A 20,138-nucleotide genomic window follows, 5' to 3' on the forward strand; every position below is an offset into this window, starting at 1 on the left:
ATCGACATTTTGTAAAGGAATGTTTCTTCGGCCCTTTCAAGCATGTGACTTTCTGAATAAGGAAATTATGTGTAATATCTGGTCATAGATGGTTTTTCATTGAATCATTTCGTATTGATCACTGTACCACCAATGACTTTCATCAGGGGCTTAAGGTTACCCATCATTTTTCATGTCTAACTTAAATTCAAACAGTTCCAGACAAATGTCATTTCAACTAGGAACCTTTAGTTTCAATAAAACATCGAATAAATTGTATTGATATGAACTCTAATTATAATGAAATATGTAAATGGACACAGTAGAATTGCAACAAATTTCTAATTTTCTATGTAAAAATGAAGGACATACAAAAAGCTTTAACCACTATAAGATGTATTGTGTTTTATCCTTTTAATGTGATAAAAATTAAAAGAAAATGGTAACTGTAAAACTCTTTAATTCTAGATTGCTTCAAAACTTTATATAACCTCATCCGGTTATAGTTGTATATATAAATATATATAGAATAGTGTCATCAAACATATCCATGGACCACAACTTATCTGGGTCTGCCATGATTCAAGTATAAAACCTAAGAAAGCCAGATAGAGGACGTTTTCCCATCTAACGTATATACAGAGACATTTCAACTTCCCTCTGTTACAGATATATTAATACATATGTTTAAAATACTTGTCTGAATTCATGACGCAAAAAGGAAATCTGCATCTTAAAGTTCAATAATGAGTGGTTTACACATTTTTACAGAAACGAGTTGGCGTATACAGTATCAGTGTCTCATAAACCATTACTGTCTTGCTTAAAAACTATTGTGTGTATGTTGATGAATAATATATTGTTTTGCTTAACATGTACCACTGAATGACATATACAAAATGTTGTATCAACATTCTGTTAATTTATTAATTACAAGAATATATATTGTATTAATAGTTAAAGTTACTTTCATGACAGAAAACAAATGCGATTTATTTAGAAAATAAAACTTTCAGTATAAGTGTTTGCAACAAAGCAATTGATGCACTTTTTGTGATAAATTATAATCGATTTTTAAGAATATAAACAGCCTTTTGTTACACACTTAATCGGACAGCAGTTCCAGTTTTACTGAAGCAAGTAGCTCTTCATGTACCTGAAAACAAGAAAATAAAATGCATAAATGAAACAAAACACATGTTAGATCGGTAAACAAACACATCCACATAAAGACACTCAATTACACGCACGCTCAATCGAAACATACTCAAACACGATGAAACGCACACGAATACAAGAGCTCACACACATCCAAACGCAAGCGCATACGCATACCTACACGCGCACACACTATATACGCACGGCAATGGAAATTTACTGATTGAAAATGACGTTTGTAAGCATACTTTAAGTATTTCTTATACATATACACAATTGATTTTTTAATCGTGCAATAATAAGAAAATAACTTAGGCCCGACTAGGAAAACACTAAAAAGTGTTACTTTCAAGCTTCGTTAATATAAAAACGCACCAAATTCAATAATCACAGTGTAACATTCGCAGATTCATTTCTCGGATGAGGAAATACGAACCCTGCACATCAATAATGAACCGATAGTATTTCGTATCTTACGCTCCCGTCATTTCATATCTTTGACATGCAATCGTAACTTAAGCATTTTTAAAATCATTATCACACTTACACTTCCAAACCTAAAGTCATATCAAGGACCTAGCATTCTTGGAGTTGTTTACTTTACATATAAAGCGAATATTTAACATTTATTTTATGTCATGACTTCCTATGTAAATATTTAAATGTCTTACCAAATCTATATTAATAGGCAAACAGCGTATTGTAATAAATATGTGATGTATTAAATAACATAGGTTTATGTATACGCCAAAAACAGTGTATGTTGTTACTTGAAGAAAAAAGAAAGAAATTACAATAAACGTTCATTTTAGTGACCCGAAATAGGAAGCAACATGCAAAAAAGGTTGATGAAACCATTGTTTGAAAGAAGTCAGAGACAAACGCGATTCGTAATGAAAATTCGTATGAAATAAATGTAAATTCATTTTGATAAGTTTGCCCATTTCATGTGAAATAGGATGCCAGTATCAGAAAAGAATGTCTCAATTCAATATCACTAGTATATAAAGATGGATCCGTTGAGGGCTTAAAGAATTATTGAAGGTCTTCATAGCAATAATTCGTATTTTGAATTTATTCATTCCATATCCATGCAATTTGTGTAACTCTTAAACGTATACACGTATCTGTACCGAAACGAGATTCTTGTGATATGATTTCTAAGCCAAAAAGTATGCATCTATACTTAGATTTGTCATCTTCTCACCTTTGTCATGTAAATGGCGTTTTCCTAAACGTTTCAGACAAAGGTTTATTTATTAAGTGATTATGTAGTGAGATTTCAAAACTGCTTTAAAAAAAAAGTTTCAACAAATTAAAATTGATGGAGTTTTATTTGCATGCAAAACACAACACAAAGTCATGTATAAAAAAAGTACTCACCTAGCTTCACAAATGGCGTAGACCTTGTATGAGCCTACATCAACACAGCGATGGTCTCCCCATTTGTAGTCTTTGTTTGCCCATAAAACACCACAATCAGCATTTGAACCCTCATCTGGTTGGCTTGGTTCCCAGTCTGGAAGTTATAGAAAACTGTAAAAACCGTACAATCCGCATACAATATCGACGTAAAATCAAGCTGAATACCGGCCGCTTTTGCAGAAATGTCCATTATATAAGCAGCATATGCACGCTTTTACTCCCACACGTTTTAGTTTGTATGAGAAATGTATGTTTTATTTTAACTTCAGCTGACGATGAACCATTGCTTCAAGTAAATTATAAAATTAGTCTCAACATTTTAAAGCACAATGTTCGACCCTATACAATGTCTCATCCATTCATTTTCTTACCAAAGAATGTGACACGCGAGTCATCGGACGTGTACCTCCAATCTCCATCAACCATGTCTTGTATTCCGATCCACCAAAGTTTTACTGAAATAATCAGATATATTTGACGTGTAACCTACGGTATATTTCAAATTGTTTAAAAAATAGTGTTATGCTTGTAATAGTATTTCTTATTGTTAACTGATTTTTTTTAGCAATTCGTGTTTATTAACTTTATTTAATGATATAATATGATATTAATAACAAAACATAAGGTATTATAACATATCGACCAGAATAATAATAGTCCAGACAAACTGTCTGTCAAAGTATCTATATAACAATAATGGTTTTCTATTGATTTGAAATGAAGAAGGGATCATTTTTAATCACTAAAAACCACTAAAAATCGCTTATCAAATGTATTGCTTATGTTTAATCGTGAAGAATAATTATTCATTTTTTAAACTTTAAACAATACTTCATTCGTCGTTCTTTCATAGTATGTGAACGCAGGTGGGTACACTTGCACATTTCCCAAAAGCGAGAGTCGTGAAAATTGGTATGCTACACTCCTAGCCAATTCTTGATTCATATCACTCTGTTCTTTTGGCAGTGTGTTTATAAACAAGAAAAGAATCCAGTCGAGAACAAATAATATTGAGAAAAAAAACTTTTATCTACGTATCAATTAAAGCTGCTCTCTCACAGATTGAGCGTTGTGACAAGGTTTTTTTTATCTTGGAACAAGCTAATTTTAGCGAAAATGCATTGAAACCAGTTATATAAGACCACAGACAAAAAATTCGATCAAAGATTTTTAATTATAAGTTCAAAAATTGGTGTCTAATGCATTTTGCTTTAACGCTTTAAGGCAAAAAACATTAATTTTCGAATCTTAAAAAAAAGTTGTAAAAACGGTATATCTGTGAGATTGCAGCTTTAACAGAAGTTTAAAATTTATACATGAATCTGATGGGTACTCTCTGGCCGCATCCTTGATGAAGTTATTCTCCTCCTCGTCATCAATATGAACAACATGTCCACCTTTCTGACTGCAAAATTCCTGCAAATAAGCCGTAACAGCTAACTTTGCCAGAAATATTGAAACTACAGTTTTCGAATAAGTTTCGTTAAAGTGTTTATACAACCAGACAATAAATTAGAAGTCCATTTTCGATAAAATGGTAAGCAAATTGATATCATATTGTGAGTAGTATTTCCATTTAGAAAGTTAGTATTACCTCAGCCACGGCGAAAGACATCATATCCTTGTTGTTAAATAGGTAGCACGACCCCTCGTACGCTATCCAGCCATTTGGACATCCAGTTAACAGTTGTGGCAGTGAGTGGCCTGTATTAAAAAAAAGATCGGGATGTTTTTTTAATTGTTTACGGCTTAAAAAGTATCCAAATTTCCAATTAGCTCATTAAATAACTTTAAACCTTCTATACCTTCTATTAACTTTTATTTTATAAGAAGCATTCTCATTCTTTCATTCATTTCATAAATAAATAAAATTAAAATAAGACGCCAAATATGAGTAATAAATTCGCACGACGCAAGTATATGTACATACACTTATATTCATGAGTTCTGGAGCGAAATAGTCATTACAGACGGCGTCCACGTAGTACAAACAGTATTTGTGTCAATTAGATAAATACAATAGTTGATGATATTATGTACAGCGTTAACTATAGAATATGGATTACTATACATGGTTTGGAATATACTATTGAATTAATAAAAATGATCTACCTACCAGCAACAGAAGACACTAAGAATGCCAAGACTACGACGCCGATTAAACCTTCCATGTCCACAACTGAATGATGTGTGAAACGTTTGCTTGCTTAACTTGAAATGAGATTTGATTCGTAACTTCTTCCTGTCACTTGACTTGGCGGATGTTAAGGTGTTTATTTTCCTTCTCGAACTCCTTAGTTTAAATGGTCACACCTTTTTTCTTCTTTAACAACTTAAAGGAAGACTTTCGGTTTGTATCTTAACATAAAAAAGTTTCATAAACCATTCAACAAGTAGGTGATTCATTGACGTTCAAAGGACAAAAACGAGTATTGACTGAAATGGTAAATATGTTATCATTAATTTAACCATTTGAAAACATGTTTGTTTAAATGGGTGTGTATGGTTAGTTAACGGGAATATATTAAATTATAATTACCATACATCAGTAGGTGGGTGTACAACAGTTTGTTTGCGTGAAAAATGATAAATGTCTCTGCGATTTGCATCACAAAGTTTGAAGGTAAAATATTTCTTCCTTGATGTAAACAATCTTGGCTGATTCGACAAATAAAATCAGTTATTTAATTTTGTTAAAAGAGATATGTTTACCTTATACAAAATGCACTTTAGTCAGAATGTTGCATTATCCTGGTATTTAATTCATTTTACGCTGTCGTTTTGGTATTAAACCTCTTCTCATTATTTTCAAACAGAATAGCCTATAAGATTCATTTGTTTTGTAATTTAACGTAGGATTTGAAATTTAATCATTGCCCTCAAAACTATAACCAACATCGAGTTTTGTAATCAAGGGAACATTTTAATTATTCAATATTTGTAGAATATAAAATTATCTGAAATAGATATTATACGATTAAGTTAATTTAAGTTAAATTTAAGCGTAACCAAAGTTCAATGTTTTAAGAATGTTCACCATAGAATACTGTTATTAATATAAACTGAGTTACTTTAGTAACTTCAATATAACAGATAAATTGGTGTTAACGTGCACTGACCAATGTCACAATATATCTATTTCAAGCAAAACCTAAGACCTGGCTTGGCCCGCTGACACAGCATTTTGTGTCAGGCCAGGCCAGGTCATATTTTATACATATTGAGAGTACAAGCACTGAAAAAATTATAAAAAAACAATGAAATACCTTTATTCAGAAATGAAACTGCATGTTTAATGTAATGACTTTTATTTACTTAAATAGGAGTTTTATTGAATGCCTGGGAATATTGTTAACACTAATCGGATAGAGACAATTGAGTGCACAGATCTTGGTTTACAAATCGAATCTTAAAATCAATGTGTTCAAACTCAAGTTGTACATGATACATAAATTATTTTTTACGTACATATACATTTTATTTGTGGTGATTTTTATGTTTTGATTTTATTTAAGATGTAGAAATTCCATCTTACAATTCATCAAGTTGTTAAAAACTACATGCTTAGCTCTATTGAAACCCTGATTTTTGTATAAGAATAATAGTTAATAATGCATTCAAATAAACTACATTTTTATTTAGATAAATCTCAGAAAAAATCTTATATCAAGCATGCAGTTTAATTTTTGAATAAAGGTCTATCATTGTGTCTGTGTATATACAGAGCTTGAACTCTCATTATCATGTATAAAATCTGGCCTGGCCTTGCCTGGCCTGGCCCGGCCTGGCCCGGCCTGGCCCGACACAAAATGCTGAGTCAGCAGGCCAGGCCAGGCCATGGCCCAGGCCAGGCCAGGCCGGGCCAGGCCGGGCCAGGCCAGGCTAGGTTTTAGAACATGCCGGGGCTTTGCCTGCATATACCTGGCATTTGCAGGATGTTCCGGTCAATGGTTTTGTGATTCTCCAGGCAACTTTTATCAGTTATCTGCTAAAATGGAAGTTAACACATTCTTGGTTTTTATTTTTATAAGAATGAAAACAAATACGTGCAGTTTAAATGTTTTCTGACAGGATAACATTTTTTATTTCTCTTTAATTACTGCAACATAATATCGGTGTAATAAATATTGATATTAATATATTACGTGATTAAAATGAGATTCATCATTATGTATCATGTTCTTTTCAACACAAGCTAATGGCATTTTATTACCAAGTTAATGTTATCAATTAGCATATAAACGCGTTCAAAACATACCACAGGTGCAAATTTGCATACGTTGCATAAAAACGCAACATATCGTAACGAATAGATGATATAACTGTTTCATGATGTACTTCATGCGGACATAAAATACTACGCATTTCAAAATGCAGATCAAACTCATCATTTGAATGTGAAAATGCAAATATGAACAATATCGACAGCGCTGTTTTGATTAAATCTTCGTTTTTTTTGAAGTCATAACATAAATACAATCACAAAACAGCTAATAAATATATGTTATCTCTTTTCCCATATTAAAAGTCAAGTCAACCATGCATCCAGTGCAAAACAAGCTACATATGTTAATATTCTAGTGCCAAACAACCCAATAAACATCTTTCCCAAGGTCGAAACAGCATATAGAAAGCAAAAACGTATTTCTATAAGACCACTGAATTCCTCAAATCCCATTAGGACGCAATTTCAAATTGTGTCTAAGAGATAAAATAGGTCTCTAGCAGCCCTCTGCATCCTTATTGTGGTTACAGACAAGCCGACTCATGATCAAACAAGCCCCAGATGGGCTCTAAAAAGTCAAGCCAGGGCTCATTTATCCTCATTAATTATGGCTACCATCAACCCATCACAGTCACCACAGATAGATTGTTCTCAAATCCACTGTGTGTCCAATAAACATTTTGTGCCAAACAAACAATAAAGGGGCTCTATGAGGCTCTATATATGAAGTGCCCAATTGTCAATAGTTTTGTAATACTAGTACGTGAGACTAAACGTTGTGAAAAGATATAGCATTGCTGCTTGGCCCAAATCCAACATGATAACGGTGATTTTAAAAACGGTTTACCGGCGAAAATACCTCGAGCCTCGGAAAATTCGAGCCAAGCAGGAAAACTTACGCTCAGTGTAAAGAGATCGGTCCTTAACATTCAATTCGAGCCAATTAGGAATTCGAGCCAAGAGAGTTCGAGCCAACGGGGTTCAACTGTACTGATACATAAAAGTTCGTAACAATTAGTTTGTAAAAGTCAACTTTAAATCAAAGCTCTTCATATGAGAACATTCACCTTGTGTTATTTTTTATTTTATTTTTAAATGGTTGGCTGTTGTTATGAATAGGAAAGGCAACATTATTGCAGACTTCATCGGTACGATCTGGATCAGTCAACTATAAACTTTTGATAACGTTTTTTTTTGACAAAAGAAAGCAAATGGGTAAATAAATATTTACATGGAAATAATATGCGTTATTGTTTATGCAAATACAATGCATGGACATCAAAGTGATTTAGGAAAGTACTGCTTAAAGGCCTGGTTTAAACCTTCTCTAAGTAACCCCCACCCCCACCCCCAAAAAAACAACAACAAAAACGTGTATTTTCTGTGTATCGATCTTATCTAAATGCCTAATTGTCTTATCAGATATCTGATCTGAATATCCTATTGTGCAGTTTTGGAGGTTTTATTATAGAAATGGACCCTTAATGACCCTGAGCAAATACACAAATAAACAGGAAATAGGCCCCCAATGTGACATCAGTGCAATTAGCATGACATGCACAGTAGGGGATTGACATGCCAAACATTCTTTTAACTAGGCCTTTACAAGCTACACTTGTAACTGCGTTTCATCAACTATCAGAGGGATATGCTTTTCTTTCAATCTTTGAACGGTAAGATGCGTTACCTTTTTTATAAAAAGGTACACTTACTTTGAATGTATCCCCAATGTCAAGTTCACAATAAACCATTGGTTGCAATTTAAAAAAAAACACACAAACAGTGTCGGTTGGTTATGTATACACTATAACCTTTTAATCAAGGAATTGAAACGACACCTACCACTACGTCAACACTATTAGCTTGCTGGTTTACTTGACACACATTTTTCTTTGGACTTAAAACGAGATAAGATGGCGGTAAAACCAAAAAAAAACATTTAGTGTAAAGAAATCAGGTAAATTCAGTGCCCTGTAAATATATATTCTGTTGCAATGAAGTTTATCTAGTGTCAAACATACCACAGTAAGGCTCTTCTACATCCAACTCAGTTCAAAATAATCAAAAATGCAGCTACATTTAAGTCCATCATGTGTCAAGCAAACACCTAAGCAGCATAATAATCGGTATTCTTAACAACAAGAGGCTTCTACACGAACCCTTCTAGGGTCTGACGATTCCTTTTGTGGATACAGTCAAGCATTTTCATAGATAAACAAACTTCAGAGGGTCTAAACGTAAGCCAGTCCAGTTCTCCATTATTTTCACTATGCCTACAATAAAGCACATTCAGAGCCAAACAAACGCATGACCTTGAAGTTAGAGGCACGGATCTTGAGCGCGACACAACCTCGTGCTATGGTGTTCAGTTGTGCAACAAATCAGGACATAGAGAATCGACAAAAATCGGACGGAGGGACCGACTGTCGTACGGACAGACGTGTTAACGCGAGCAATTCCTAAATAATTCCCACCTGACTGTGAAGCGGGAATATAATGAATACACTGTTTTCTGTGACCATATTATGATAATGTCAACAAATCAGGTGCATTGGTTTGTAAAAAAGTGCAAACAAAAAATGCAGAAAAGTTATGCATATTCCACCCTTTTATTATAATATCAAACACAAGAACCGAAAAGAAAACATTGTGAGTTCATGATCATCTTTAACTTTTAATTCTCCAATTTGTGTAGGCGAATGAGGTGTTAAAATGCTCAAGAATGGTTTGTGTATATATTTTTTGTATGCAAGCATGTACCTCTTTTTAAAGAACGTTTTTAGGCTTTGAGTTGAAAATCATACTCGAAAGTACCTAATTTCAATGAAAATAAGTCTCTGAAACATACCTGAAATAATGTTTGATTTACAAAATAAGTTCATGCACAAGTATGTAATATTTTTCTTATATTAACAGTAAAACACATTTATAAACTCGGATATGAATGGGAAAACTCCCATAAACTGAAAAACTACTTGAAGGTCTGGTGTTGAGCTAATTGTAACTGTATTGCATAATAATTCTATAGATAAGATACTACAGGGGAGGACATTCAGATGTACAATCCATAATTAATCCAGTGCAGGTTTCTCCCTTCTGCCTGCACTTTTCTAGAAGTGAAACAAGCTAAATATACCAAATAACATTGGTAAGCTGGGTCATTTTCCTCCGTACATGTATGTTTTTGTGTGTAAGTTCAAACAATATCCAGCCTTGCGCGTGTAAGTCATATAATTCTGAATATTCTAATGATTCTTATTTCCATATAGTGCTGTTATGGATAATTGGTTTAAATATGTACATTTGTAAATAATTTGTTATACTCTCTTTTTTAAGCTGTGATCTGAATTGAAATAGTATTTTCTATTCTACAATTGTGTTCACATTCTCTTAAAAGTGTAGTTGATAGGCATAATACTAGTATAAAAGTTTAGTTAAATCTAAATATAACCTTTTGCTATGATGCCGGTTTCATTCTACAGCTCATGGAATACACCGAATAAGTATGATGGGTGGGGTGGGTTGTGAGTGCGTTTTGAGTGTTGAGTGAGTGAGTGGATGGGCCGGTGTGTCGAAAAGTTTGATGAGTGGACGGGCGGCGTGAGAGTGAGCGAGCGAGTGCCATGTTATCAGTCATTTGTTTTTTTTTTTTTTATCTTATTATCACATAAAGGGAATCATCGTTCAAACCGTTCAGCACTATCAGTGCTTTGATTATACAAACGATTCATTCATGACAAACTCAATGCGAACATACTAAAATTGGTCAGTACAAGAAACATCTGGGAATACACACTGGGCATGTTCTAAAAACAGATTTTATACATAATGAGAGTTCAAGCCCTGAATATACGCAAACACAATGATATACCTTTATTTGAAAATTAATCTGCATGTTCAATATAATATCTTTTTTGAGATTTATCTAGATAAATGCATTCAAATAAACTACATTATTTATCTAGATAAATTAATTTTCTTATACATTTTTTGTTTCAATTAAACTATGCATGTGGTTTTGAAAAACATGGATGTTCAACTATATATGAACTGTAAGATGGAATTTCTACACCTTAAATAATAACAAACAAAAATATCATCACAAATAAAATGTACAATTGTTTATGTATGTAAAAAATAATATATATATATATATATATATATATATATATATATATATATATATATATATATATATATATATATATATATATGGAAAACTTGAATTTGAACACATGTATTTTAAGATTCGATTTGTAAACCAAGATCTATGCACTTATTTTTTTTTAATCCGCTTAGTGTTTTGAATACAGTGCATTTCCATGCAGTCAATTAAACTAATTTTTTATCTAAATAAAACTCAGAAAAATATCATAACATTAACATGCAGCTTTATTCCTAAATAAAGGTCTATCATTGTTTTCCAGTATATATAGTGTTTATACTCTCAATTTGAAAAAATATGGCCTGGGCCAGGCCAGGTTTTAGAACATGCCCTGTGGCATCCCTTCAAGTCTAACCAGAAAGATAATATCTAACATTGCAGTAATACCTGATCATTCAAACCCCAATTCTTTCAGGATTTCACAGTTTCTTGGAAATAAATAGTCTCTAGAGAAAATTAAAACAGTTTATGACCATTAGAGCTAATCACTGAAAGGTAAACACACTTTCCTACAAAGACTTCTGTCAGTCATTCTAATTACAATTGAGTGTTTTGACATTTCTAAAAATATTTTGACTGCTTCCTCTTCTTAATTAGTATCAGTTAGTTATCTCAGATCATAACCAGAAGCCTTACTTTGAGACTTTGACACTTCTCAATTATCTCGGATTTAATCTAATTGTAAATTTTACTTTTTGACAATAACTTTTTTTGAGTGACACTTCCTAAAATCTTCATTATCTTTTTATCACTTAATTCTCATTGGTAACTTCTACTCTTTTAGTTAGTACATAAATCTGTACATGTTTTCATTTAGACAGAGACATCTATATAGACAGAGAGACACAGAGAGATATAGAGAGAAAATTAACTAGGAACTTTGTACTTCTTTTACTAAGGAAATATCTTTGAACTACTTTTATTGTGACTGTATAATTAATTCACTTACTTTCATAACTTAATATATCACATGGACTATTGGATGTTTCTAGTTGAATAAGTCTTTGGATTTATCTTTGTTAACTATTCAACTTAAATGAGGAATTAATAAAGGACCAACATTTTAATATCTTAAATGGACTTGAGTTGTTCAAAATCAAAGTTTAAACGTGATCTGAAATAAAACGGCGACTCGCAATTCCCCAAATGAATGGCCACCGCTGACCGTGACCACCCCTACTATACAGGAGTATATATCTTTGCAGTTCCCACGGGGTGCACGGTCCCATATCAATAAAGAAATCTGCCTTGTACAGACCTGGGGCTCAATTAATATAGCTTGGTATTCAAAAATTAAGAAACATTAAAAACATACTAATTTATTTTTTCTTTACAAGTGATACAGTCGAACCCCGTTGGCTCGAATTCCTTGTTGGCTCGAAAAAAACTCGAAGTATTTTCGCCGGTCCCTTGGAGTTCGAGCCAACGGGGTTCGACTGTATATGATGTACATGTATGTTTTCTATAGACTAATCAAATTATTTACCCGTATATCTAAGTATTTTTTTCATTCATCAATTTATTGAACGTTTTGTGATCTTCACGTTGAAAAGATACAACTTTTACAGAAACAGTACACAAATAAAGACTCAACAATGAGTACCTGACACTTATATCATATAATATATCTATAGTTCTTCACCATCACTATCATTAATGTTTAAATACTCATGCCTGGTTTTGGACAGAGGAATAGCCAAATATTAAAACACCGAACGAATAAATGGCCAATGCTTCCTTGACGAATGATTTAAATTCAACACTGTTTAAAGATTTATATCTATTTTCAGTGAGTGGTGAATATGATTTAGTTGGAAAAAAACACGTATAAATTCCAAATAATATTCGTTTACATAAAATTGAAATCAACACGTAATAAAACACAAATTCTGGCTAGCCTCAACAATTCTTACTTTCTAAAAGATTTACATTGAAATGCCATGGATAAAAAGTATTGCTCAAAATTTAAAATGTTTACTTTTTTGTTATTACATTTAGCTTAATGGTCTTATGTCATTGTTAATTATTAAACTTTAAACAATAAGATAAATGTAAAGGAAAATATTTTCAACATCAATATCAATAGAATGGGCTCAAACTGAAACATATCTCGAAATGTTATCAACGTTTGAAATTTATTTGCGAATGTAAAACAATACAATGTATGTTTATATGTGTCCAAGATTCAAACATTTCATAAATGTCATAAAATGATTCTTTGTACATTTTTCATTTTTTGGCAGACTAGCAAATGTCTTTTAGGTGACGTTAAAAACAAATTAAATAGCATTTATTTTTCAAGGCTATCACAGAGAGATGAAATAAATATTATTAGTATAAAAAAATTTACGTAACTTTCTGATCATCAAACTGTTGGGGGTTTTTTACATCAAAATTTCTGGAAACGGGATATGACTTAAAGTGTTTTTAATCAAATATAACATCATTTTAGTTTATTTAAAATTGTATTTAACATAGTTCGAAATATCCCATAAGTTATTCAATCCGGGACTGCAGGTATACATTTTAAAATAAGCTAATATTGATGCTGTCGGGAAACAAATATTTTATAATATCATCCCTTACATAAATGCGTCGCTTCTTTGTGTACTTTAAGTTGATCGGTCCGTATATCACTTTACTTTAATAAAAAATAAAATTATGACGTCGGTGGTCCATATAAATTTTGGCTGGTCCGGACCTCGCCCAAAATATAAAATGGACCGCTGACGTCATACTAGTATATGGACCGCTGACGTAAGAAACCGGTGAGGGCTGCTTCCGATTTTTAAACAGGCGAAAACAATTCGAAAGTAAACACTTTAAGTTTTATTCAACAACAATAAATATATATAGGGACAAGTAAGTGTAACTGTTGTGACCAGATGGTCTGGTTAAACTGACGTTTATTTCCAGGACTGATAATTTCAAAGTGTACCAATGTATACTTTGCATATGCCCAATTATTTATGACTTTATCATGGTAAATCGTACTATTGTAATAGTGTTATCAATAATACTTTAAATAAATCCAATATTAAGGCATTCAACATTACCATTTATCAATACAATTGTATTTCCCCGAATATAGGCAGTTCAAAATCGCACCTTCCGTCCGTCCTACGCCCGTCCGTCCGTGTGTCCGGCTCAACTTGTCGTTTCCGGGCTTGACTTTTTTGTATGGAAATAATCTAAAGTAACTTGCCATAATGCCATGTTGTCTTGCAAATGCACCAGCTTTATTGGTTTGTCTCAATTCCGTGACTGGTCTTGCAAATGCACCAGCCATACTGGTTAGGCATAATGGCCATTTAATTTTCTTCCCTTTTTATATATTAACAATGTTCAAAGATCAATGTCACATTTGACATGACAATAACACAGCATTTAATGTTCAAGCATTAACATTGAACTGTTCAAGAAGAGTCTGTAAGACATGTTCTGACTTTGGAGCTCAGATGTGGTAAATACCACAAGAGCAGTACAAATTGCCTCATAGCTTAGCAGGATAGACTTTTATTATTGGAGTTAAATTTGTGTAAATAAGGTTGTTTGTCGTTTTTTTAATTATTTTTACATAGGCAATATATTAGCTTAAGCCTCACCTTTATTGTGTAAAAAGTCGAATTTAAGCTACACGAAGGTTCTCAAGTAGTAAACAAATGGCAGTTAAACAAACATTTTATAATGCAACCGAATTGAGGCCATACTGCAGATTATTGTAAGCTAATCTAAGCCATCTTATTTCCTGCGTAAGGCGTGCAAACCGGTATAACACAAACAAATAACATCCAGAAAAGTGTCTACTCTATCTTGATTAGATTGCTTCCGTCTTTAATTTTAGTTTGGTTATTAACTCTGTACTTGCCTTAACTAAAAAAATATGATAAGTGTGTATGTGCGCGAGCGCGTGTCTGTGTGTGTATGTGCGTGCGTGCGAGCGTGCGTGCGTACTTTAAGATCGATTATTGTTTTTAAGGAACATTAAAAAAGCAATACTGAACATGCCGCTTATACATATATTTAGTAGTAGGCAATGAGGATATTCCATATGAAATAGAAAACATTCACAATAACCTCGAACAATCTTAATGTAAAAGATGTGAACAATTCTAAATGAAATATATATATTGATACTGTATAAGTAATGCCATTAATTCTTAAATGTTATAAATGTTCATATTTACGGTTATAAAAATAAGCATACTTTGGGGCCTACAGCCTTAAAATGGTACTACGCTGTGTTTTATTGCACTATTTGTAGGATTTATTTTAACGATGTCTCTATCATTTTTTAATAAATAGAACGTTTGCGGCAAAACTAAAAAGTCTTATTCTCACGCATTTTTGTTATCATCACCACCACCATCACCACCACCACATCATCATCACCATCATCATCATCATCATCATCATCATCATTATTATAACTAGTGTGAAATCTGAAACATATGAATATTCGTTCTTGCATGCGCATTTTGTATATATATATATCATTTGATATTCACTTAAGTGATAGTGGTTTACGCTCCTGTAAACAGCACAACTATTATTAATGTTGATTAATTAAACGAAATGTTATTCTTTTACTCATGAGCGAAGGGAATATGAAGTACTGATATTGTTCAATAAGGTCACTGATTGTGCTTTTACCGAAAGTGAGTTGGCACAATATTGAATTCCGTATGAATAACGAACTAATTAAGATGTTACCCTGCTCTTACCATCTACGCTAGCAGGGCGGGTGGTACACACAAATAAGGGCAATGTACTAATCGGTCGTGTGACACGAACAATTACTTTAATATTTACAATAAACAGTACTGTGTTATGCTGATGAACTCACAAGTTACTTCTTTTGAAACTTCATGTACATTTGACAGTATGCGATTGGTAAATGTTTTGCGTGAGGTTAAAGAGAAGAAGAAAGTCATTGCCAGTGTATTTCCAGTTTAAGTCATAGTAGGTTTTTGTTATCAATGTTTATTTAAGTTCATTATGTCAGCAATAGCCATTGTAGTGTCAGCTTAAATAGAAGCAGTAGTTAGAAATTGATGGGAGCAGGACTCCCCAGGGGAAGTTTTACTCCTAGAAATTGATGGGAGCAGGACTCCCCAGGGGAAGTTTTGCTCTTCAACGAAAATTGTGTCCTTGGAAGCGGGAAGACTCGTATTGTATACTGTGTTGGTGCTATACGATATAAGTAAACGAATTGACAATAATGCGAGTGAGTATAAGTTAACGTGAATGAAAATTGTTGTAGAACGATATTGTTCTTTATAGTATAAGGGAAACAACTGCTACACTACACGAGGTGGAAATACGGAGAAGCGTTATTCTTCTTGATCACAGTCGATGGGTTGTGAGAGTACTTTAAATTAGTACTTGCTGTTGCTAATTCCAGATCGTTTGTTTATATTTAAAAGCGAGACCCTTTGTATAGCTAAATGCTCTTTCAATGATTAATTTTAAGCTTGGACCTCACAAGTATTTTTAATGTTACCACTAAGTAAGTTAATTTCATCTTGAAAACAAGGTACAGTAATGTATGGACTTTATCTAGGACATCGTAAAAATAATATGTTGTGAGAATAGCTATACAGGTAAACACAGGTACATGCCATAAACTAACACAGTATTAAAATTAAATCTAAGACGAATATCGTGAACGCTTTGAAAACCGTTTAAACGGTGTGTATTGTTCAATAGAACACAACGAAAAGTTATCGGATTATGGTGAGGGTTTTTGGTCACATTTTTACAGTCTGTACATGCAGATTTGTATGAATTACTAATTACTCTCACCAGTAAACATCGGCTTAAGACGCCTTACATAGCACGATGATATGTATAATATAGGTAAGTCGTTGTTATTTTGGTTTTAAAAGTCATTGCTAAAATGTTTGATGAAAATGCTAGCGCTTTAAAATAATGCGGCTAAAGTTGTAGTTTGTATCACACATCAATACTGACATTGGGAAGCAACTTTTGTTTTATGTATGTATGCTTTGTTTTAAATAGTCTCTTTTGAACAGCTGGACCCATCGAGCTATTTAGTTGCAAGATAAGCTTCAGTTTTTATAGTAGGAGGAATTTGTAATAGTAACACATATTTTTGTAAGTACGCATTCCTGAAGGGCGGTGTTTATATCTTTAAAATTACCTTTTTGTAAAATATGTAAATGATGTAATTACCCCCCCCCCCCCCCCCCAGCCTTCTGTAATATAAATTTATATAATTATCTTCTTTTGAATTGCTTTGAAGAAAATGATACAGTATAACTCTGAGATTGCTTTACAAAACCAGATAAGTGTGGAAATGGAAATGGATTTTATCTATCTATCTATCTATTGTCAATACTTGTATTAAGTTTTACAGATGAAAGTGAGTAAAGTGTATACAATTTTTGTTTAATAACTTACCAGAGCTTACACTATCCCCGTTTACGTAGACTTTAAAAAATGCCTTATTATACCTACTGTATTCCCCGCGTTTGACGCAGTAAAAATGCTCAATACAACAAGGCATTCTTTTCTTTTCCTCTCACGATTTCCTTTTTCCTACCCGAATTAAGGTCTCCGGATTTCACTTATATTTATCGCTAAGATGATTACTTAATTATCCGAAAATATTTGCTTTATTTCGAGACAAGCAATGTTAAATTGAGGTCAATCGAATAAAAGCTTCAGTCACTTATTGTATTTTAAATTTTGAAGTATGTTCACTTAATTACTCCTTTTGGCGCACAAAAATAGTTTTATCCGAAGTTTAAGCCACTTGTAGGTCACTCCATTTTACGATCAATTACTACAAGATCTTGCAATGTATTATCGATATTTCTTCTTATCCTTTTCACGCAAGTGCTATCACATTGATTTAAATCGCTTCAACCCTTTTGTATCCTTTTATCATTTAACAGTTTTAGTTGTTGTTGTTGTTTTAGTTTTTAAACCTAAATAAGCGATCACGAAAGGTAATTGACTATAGTCATAATAAGAAAATCACTTTGCAGTTTTGGCTTTTGTCCCTTTACTTATAGGTTCTTGTTCTTTTTTCAGAGTCTTCTTCCACCCTATCAATATGTACCTCAAATACAACAGGAGACAGGAGGGATTGACGAGGACACAGGAGGCTGGGAGGAGTGCTGAGGAGGCTTAAATGAGTGTCTAATAGTGTTTTCCCAGCATTTGAGAAACGTGAGGGTTGCTATGTGCGCATACCTTTAACAAATATACTTGTGTCGAATCAAAGTCAGTGTCCGGCGACATACCGTTGACAGATCTGCATTTATAATGGAAAGAAACGAGAATGAAATTCGTCTATATTCGTGCGTCAAATGTAGGTATTGTTTCTTTTCCTGGTGAAATCTGTTGCACCATTTACGAGTATGGCATACCTGCGCGTATTATTCCTACACATGTATATGCTGGAAGCAAACGTTTCAGGATCGGAAAACATTTTTGCTGCATTTGAAGAAAAGACTTGGTACAAACCCGCGCGGTTAATGATGCTACTTTAAAATCAAGTGTCATGAAGTTTTCAACCACAGTGAGTGTTTGGATGACAAGTAGTCAAGTCGTACATTAGTGGAAAAAATGGATCTATTGGATACACGAAAATATAAGATGAGGAGAAAATTGAAAAGCAGTGCCTCTCGAAACAGACATGAGCCTCTCTCCAAAATGTATATACGGATGGTTCTCCCGGCTGAACAGACGACAGCTATCGCCAAAAGCATGCTTGACCGTCAGTCGAAACCTAAAGGGACTTGGATTGACTTGGAATTACAAAGAATGAAAGAAGCCAGCAAAAAACGAAAAGGCAAAGTGCTCAGTGCGGGTGTTATCGGTAATAAGGGTAACAAGAAACCTAGAAAGGTGGCACCATCTAGACAGAAAACGCCGAGACAAACTTCAGAAAAGTCCGAAAACATCGTTACCATCGGGCAGGTATAAAGCTGAATGTTTCACTCACTCCTCCTCATTAGCGCTTAAACATTTTGTTGCGATGCACCAGTGTGATATTTGTTTGAAAAGTTTCGGAAGACGCGATAATATGTTGCGACATAAAAGGTCTGCGCATTCAAACGAAGATTCGGATGAAGACGCTATGTCTGACGTTACTGACCAAGAGGATATTTTTGGATCTGTTGATGAAAACGAGTCTGATAACAGCGACGACGACATGTCTGTAACCTCGGAGAACTCTTCGGGTATTGATCCTTGGCAAGAGGTTGTCGATGAGGCTTTTCAAGAGTGTCAATCGCAGTATGAAGAGGAAGTGCGTGAACTTATGCAGGATGATACCGACCTTAGTGAAAGCGAAGCCAAGAAGGATGTCTTTGAGGATATGCGAGGTACTTACAGAAAGGCCCTGATGAATAGTTTTGGGGCAAAGCTGATGTGGTTTGACTCTATCAAGCGAGATACCATCTATAAGACCATAAAGAAAACAGTTAATCAACTTAAAGACACAGAGGACTACGACGAACAGGAAGCCGTAAAGTACGCCATCCTTAAGCGGAGATTTCTGTTCGATAAGGTCTTGGACAGTTACGACGTTCCTCAGTTGGATGCAGAGCAAGAGGAAGAAACAAAACAATGAACATCATTTAAAGATACTTTAATTCGTTCGGACTAGAGTGCTTTGGGAATGTATTTGTTTTCAATCCTTACATAATGCAGAATACAGACGCCATTTATTTCCATAACACAATTGTATCTGATAGTTTTGCAACGCGTACTTGTTTTTAAGTAAAATAAATGTCTTTAATGATGTAAAATAAAATGTCTTATAATACGAAACGGAGTTGTTGTTGTGTGTTTTAGTTGTAGTTTTATTTATGTTTTAAGCGTTTTCCATTTGGAAAAAGGACAAATGTTGATGCTGGATATCAACGACGCCGCCAGATCAGTTAAAAATAATAATGATTGCATTAAAATATTATGTTGATATTGTATTCAGTCATACCTCCTAGTTTGTAAAAAGGTGTGCTCAAAATTAAACATCTCAACTGTCCAAATAATGAACTCATTTCATTGTACTGAGCATTAGGTTTAAAATTACAATTACTACCAAATTTAATCAAGTAAGTTTTATTTCTGGTTATAATTCATACATACTACATAAGTTATATTCTCGATGACATTTAATTAACCAGCTTGTATGTCTACAGGTTATGGTCT

General features: G+C 33.4%; 1 protein-coding gene across 1 annotated transcript; it reads right to left on the reverse strand.

Annotated features, from left to right (window-relative positions):
• Window positions 1-422: 422 nt before the first annotated feature.
• Window positions 423-4,932, reverse strand: LOC128234800 (perlucin-like protein). Its single transcript, XM_052949322.1, has 6 exons — window positions 4,679-4,932; window positions 4,157-4,266; window positions 3,879-3,978; window positions 2,934-3,017; window positions 2,521-2,656; window positions 423-1,135 (listed from the first exon to the last, which is right to left on the reverse strand). Exons 1-6 carry the CDS (start codon window positions 4,731-4,733, stop codon window positions 1,108-1,110), a joined length of 513 nt encoding a protein of 170 aa, XP_052805282.1. The 5' UTR covers window positions 4,734-4,932; the 3' UTR covers window positions 423-1,107.
• Window positions 4,933-20,138: the final 15,206 nt, after the last annotated feature.

Source organism: Mya arenaria, chromosome 5, assembly GCF_026914265.1.
Source record: "Mya arenaria isolate MELC-2E11 chromosome 5, ASM2691426v1".
NCBI classification, from domain to species: Eukaryota; Metazoa; Mollusca; class Bivalvia; order Myida; family Myidae; genus Mya; species Mya arenaria.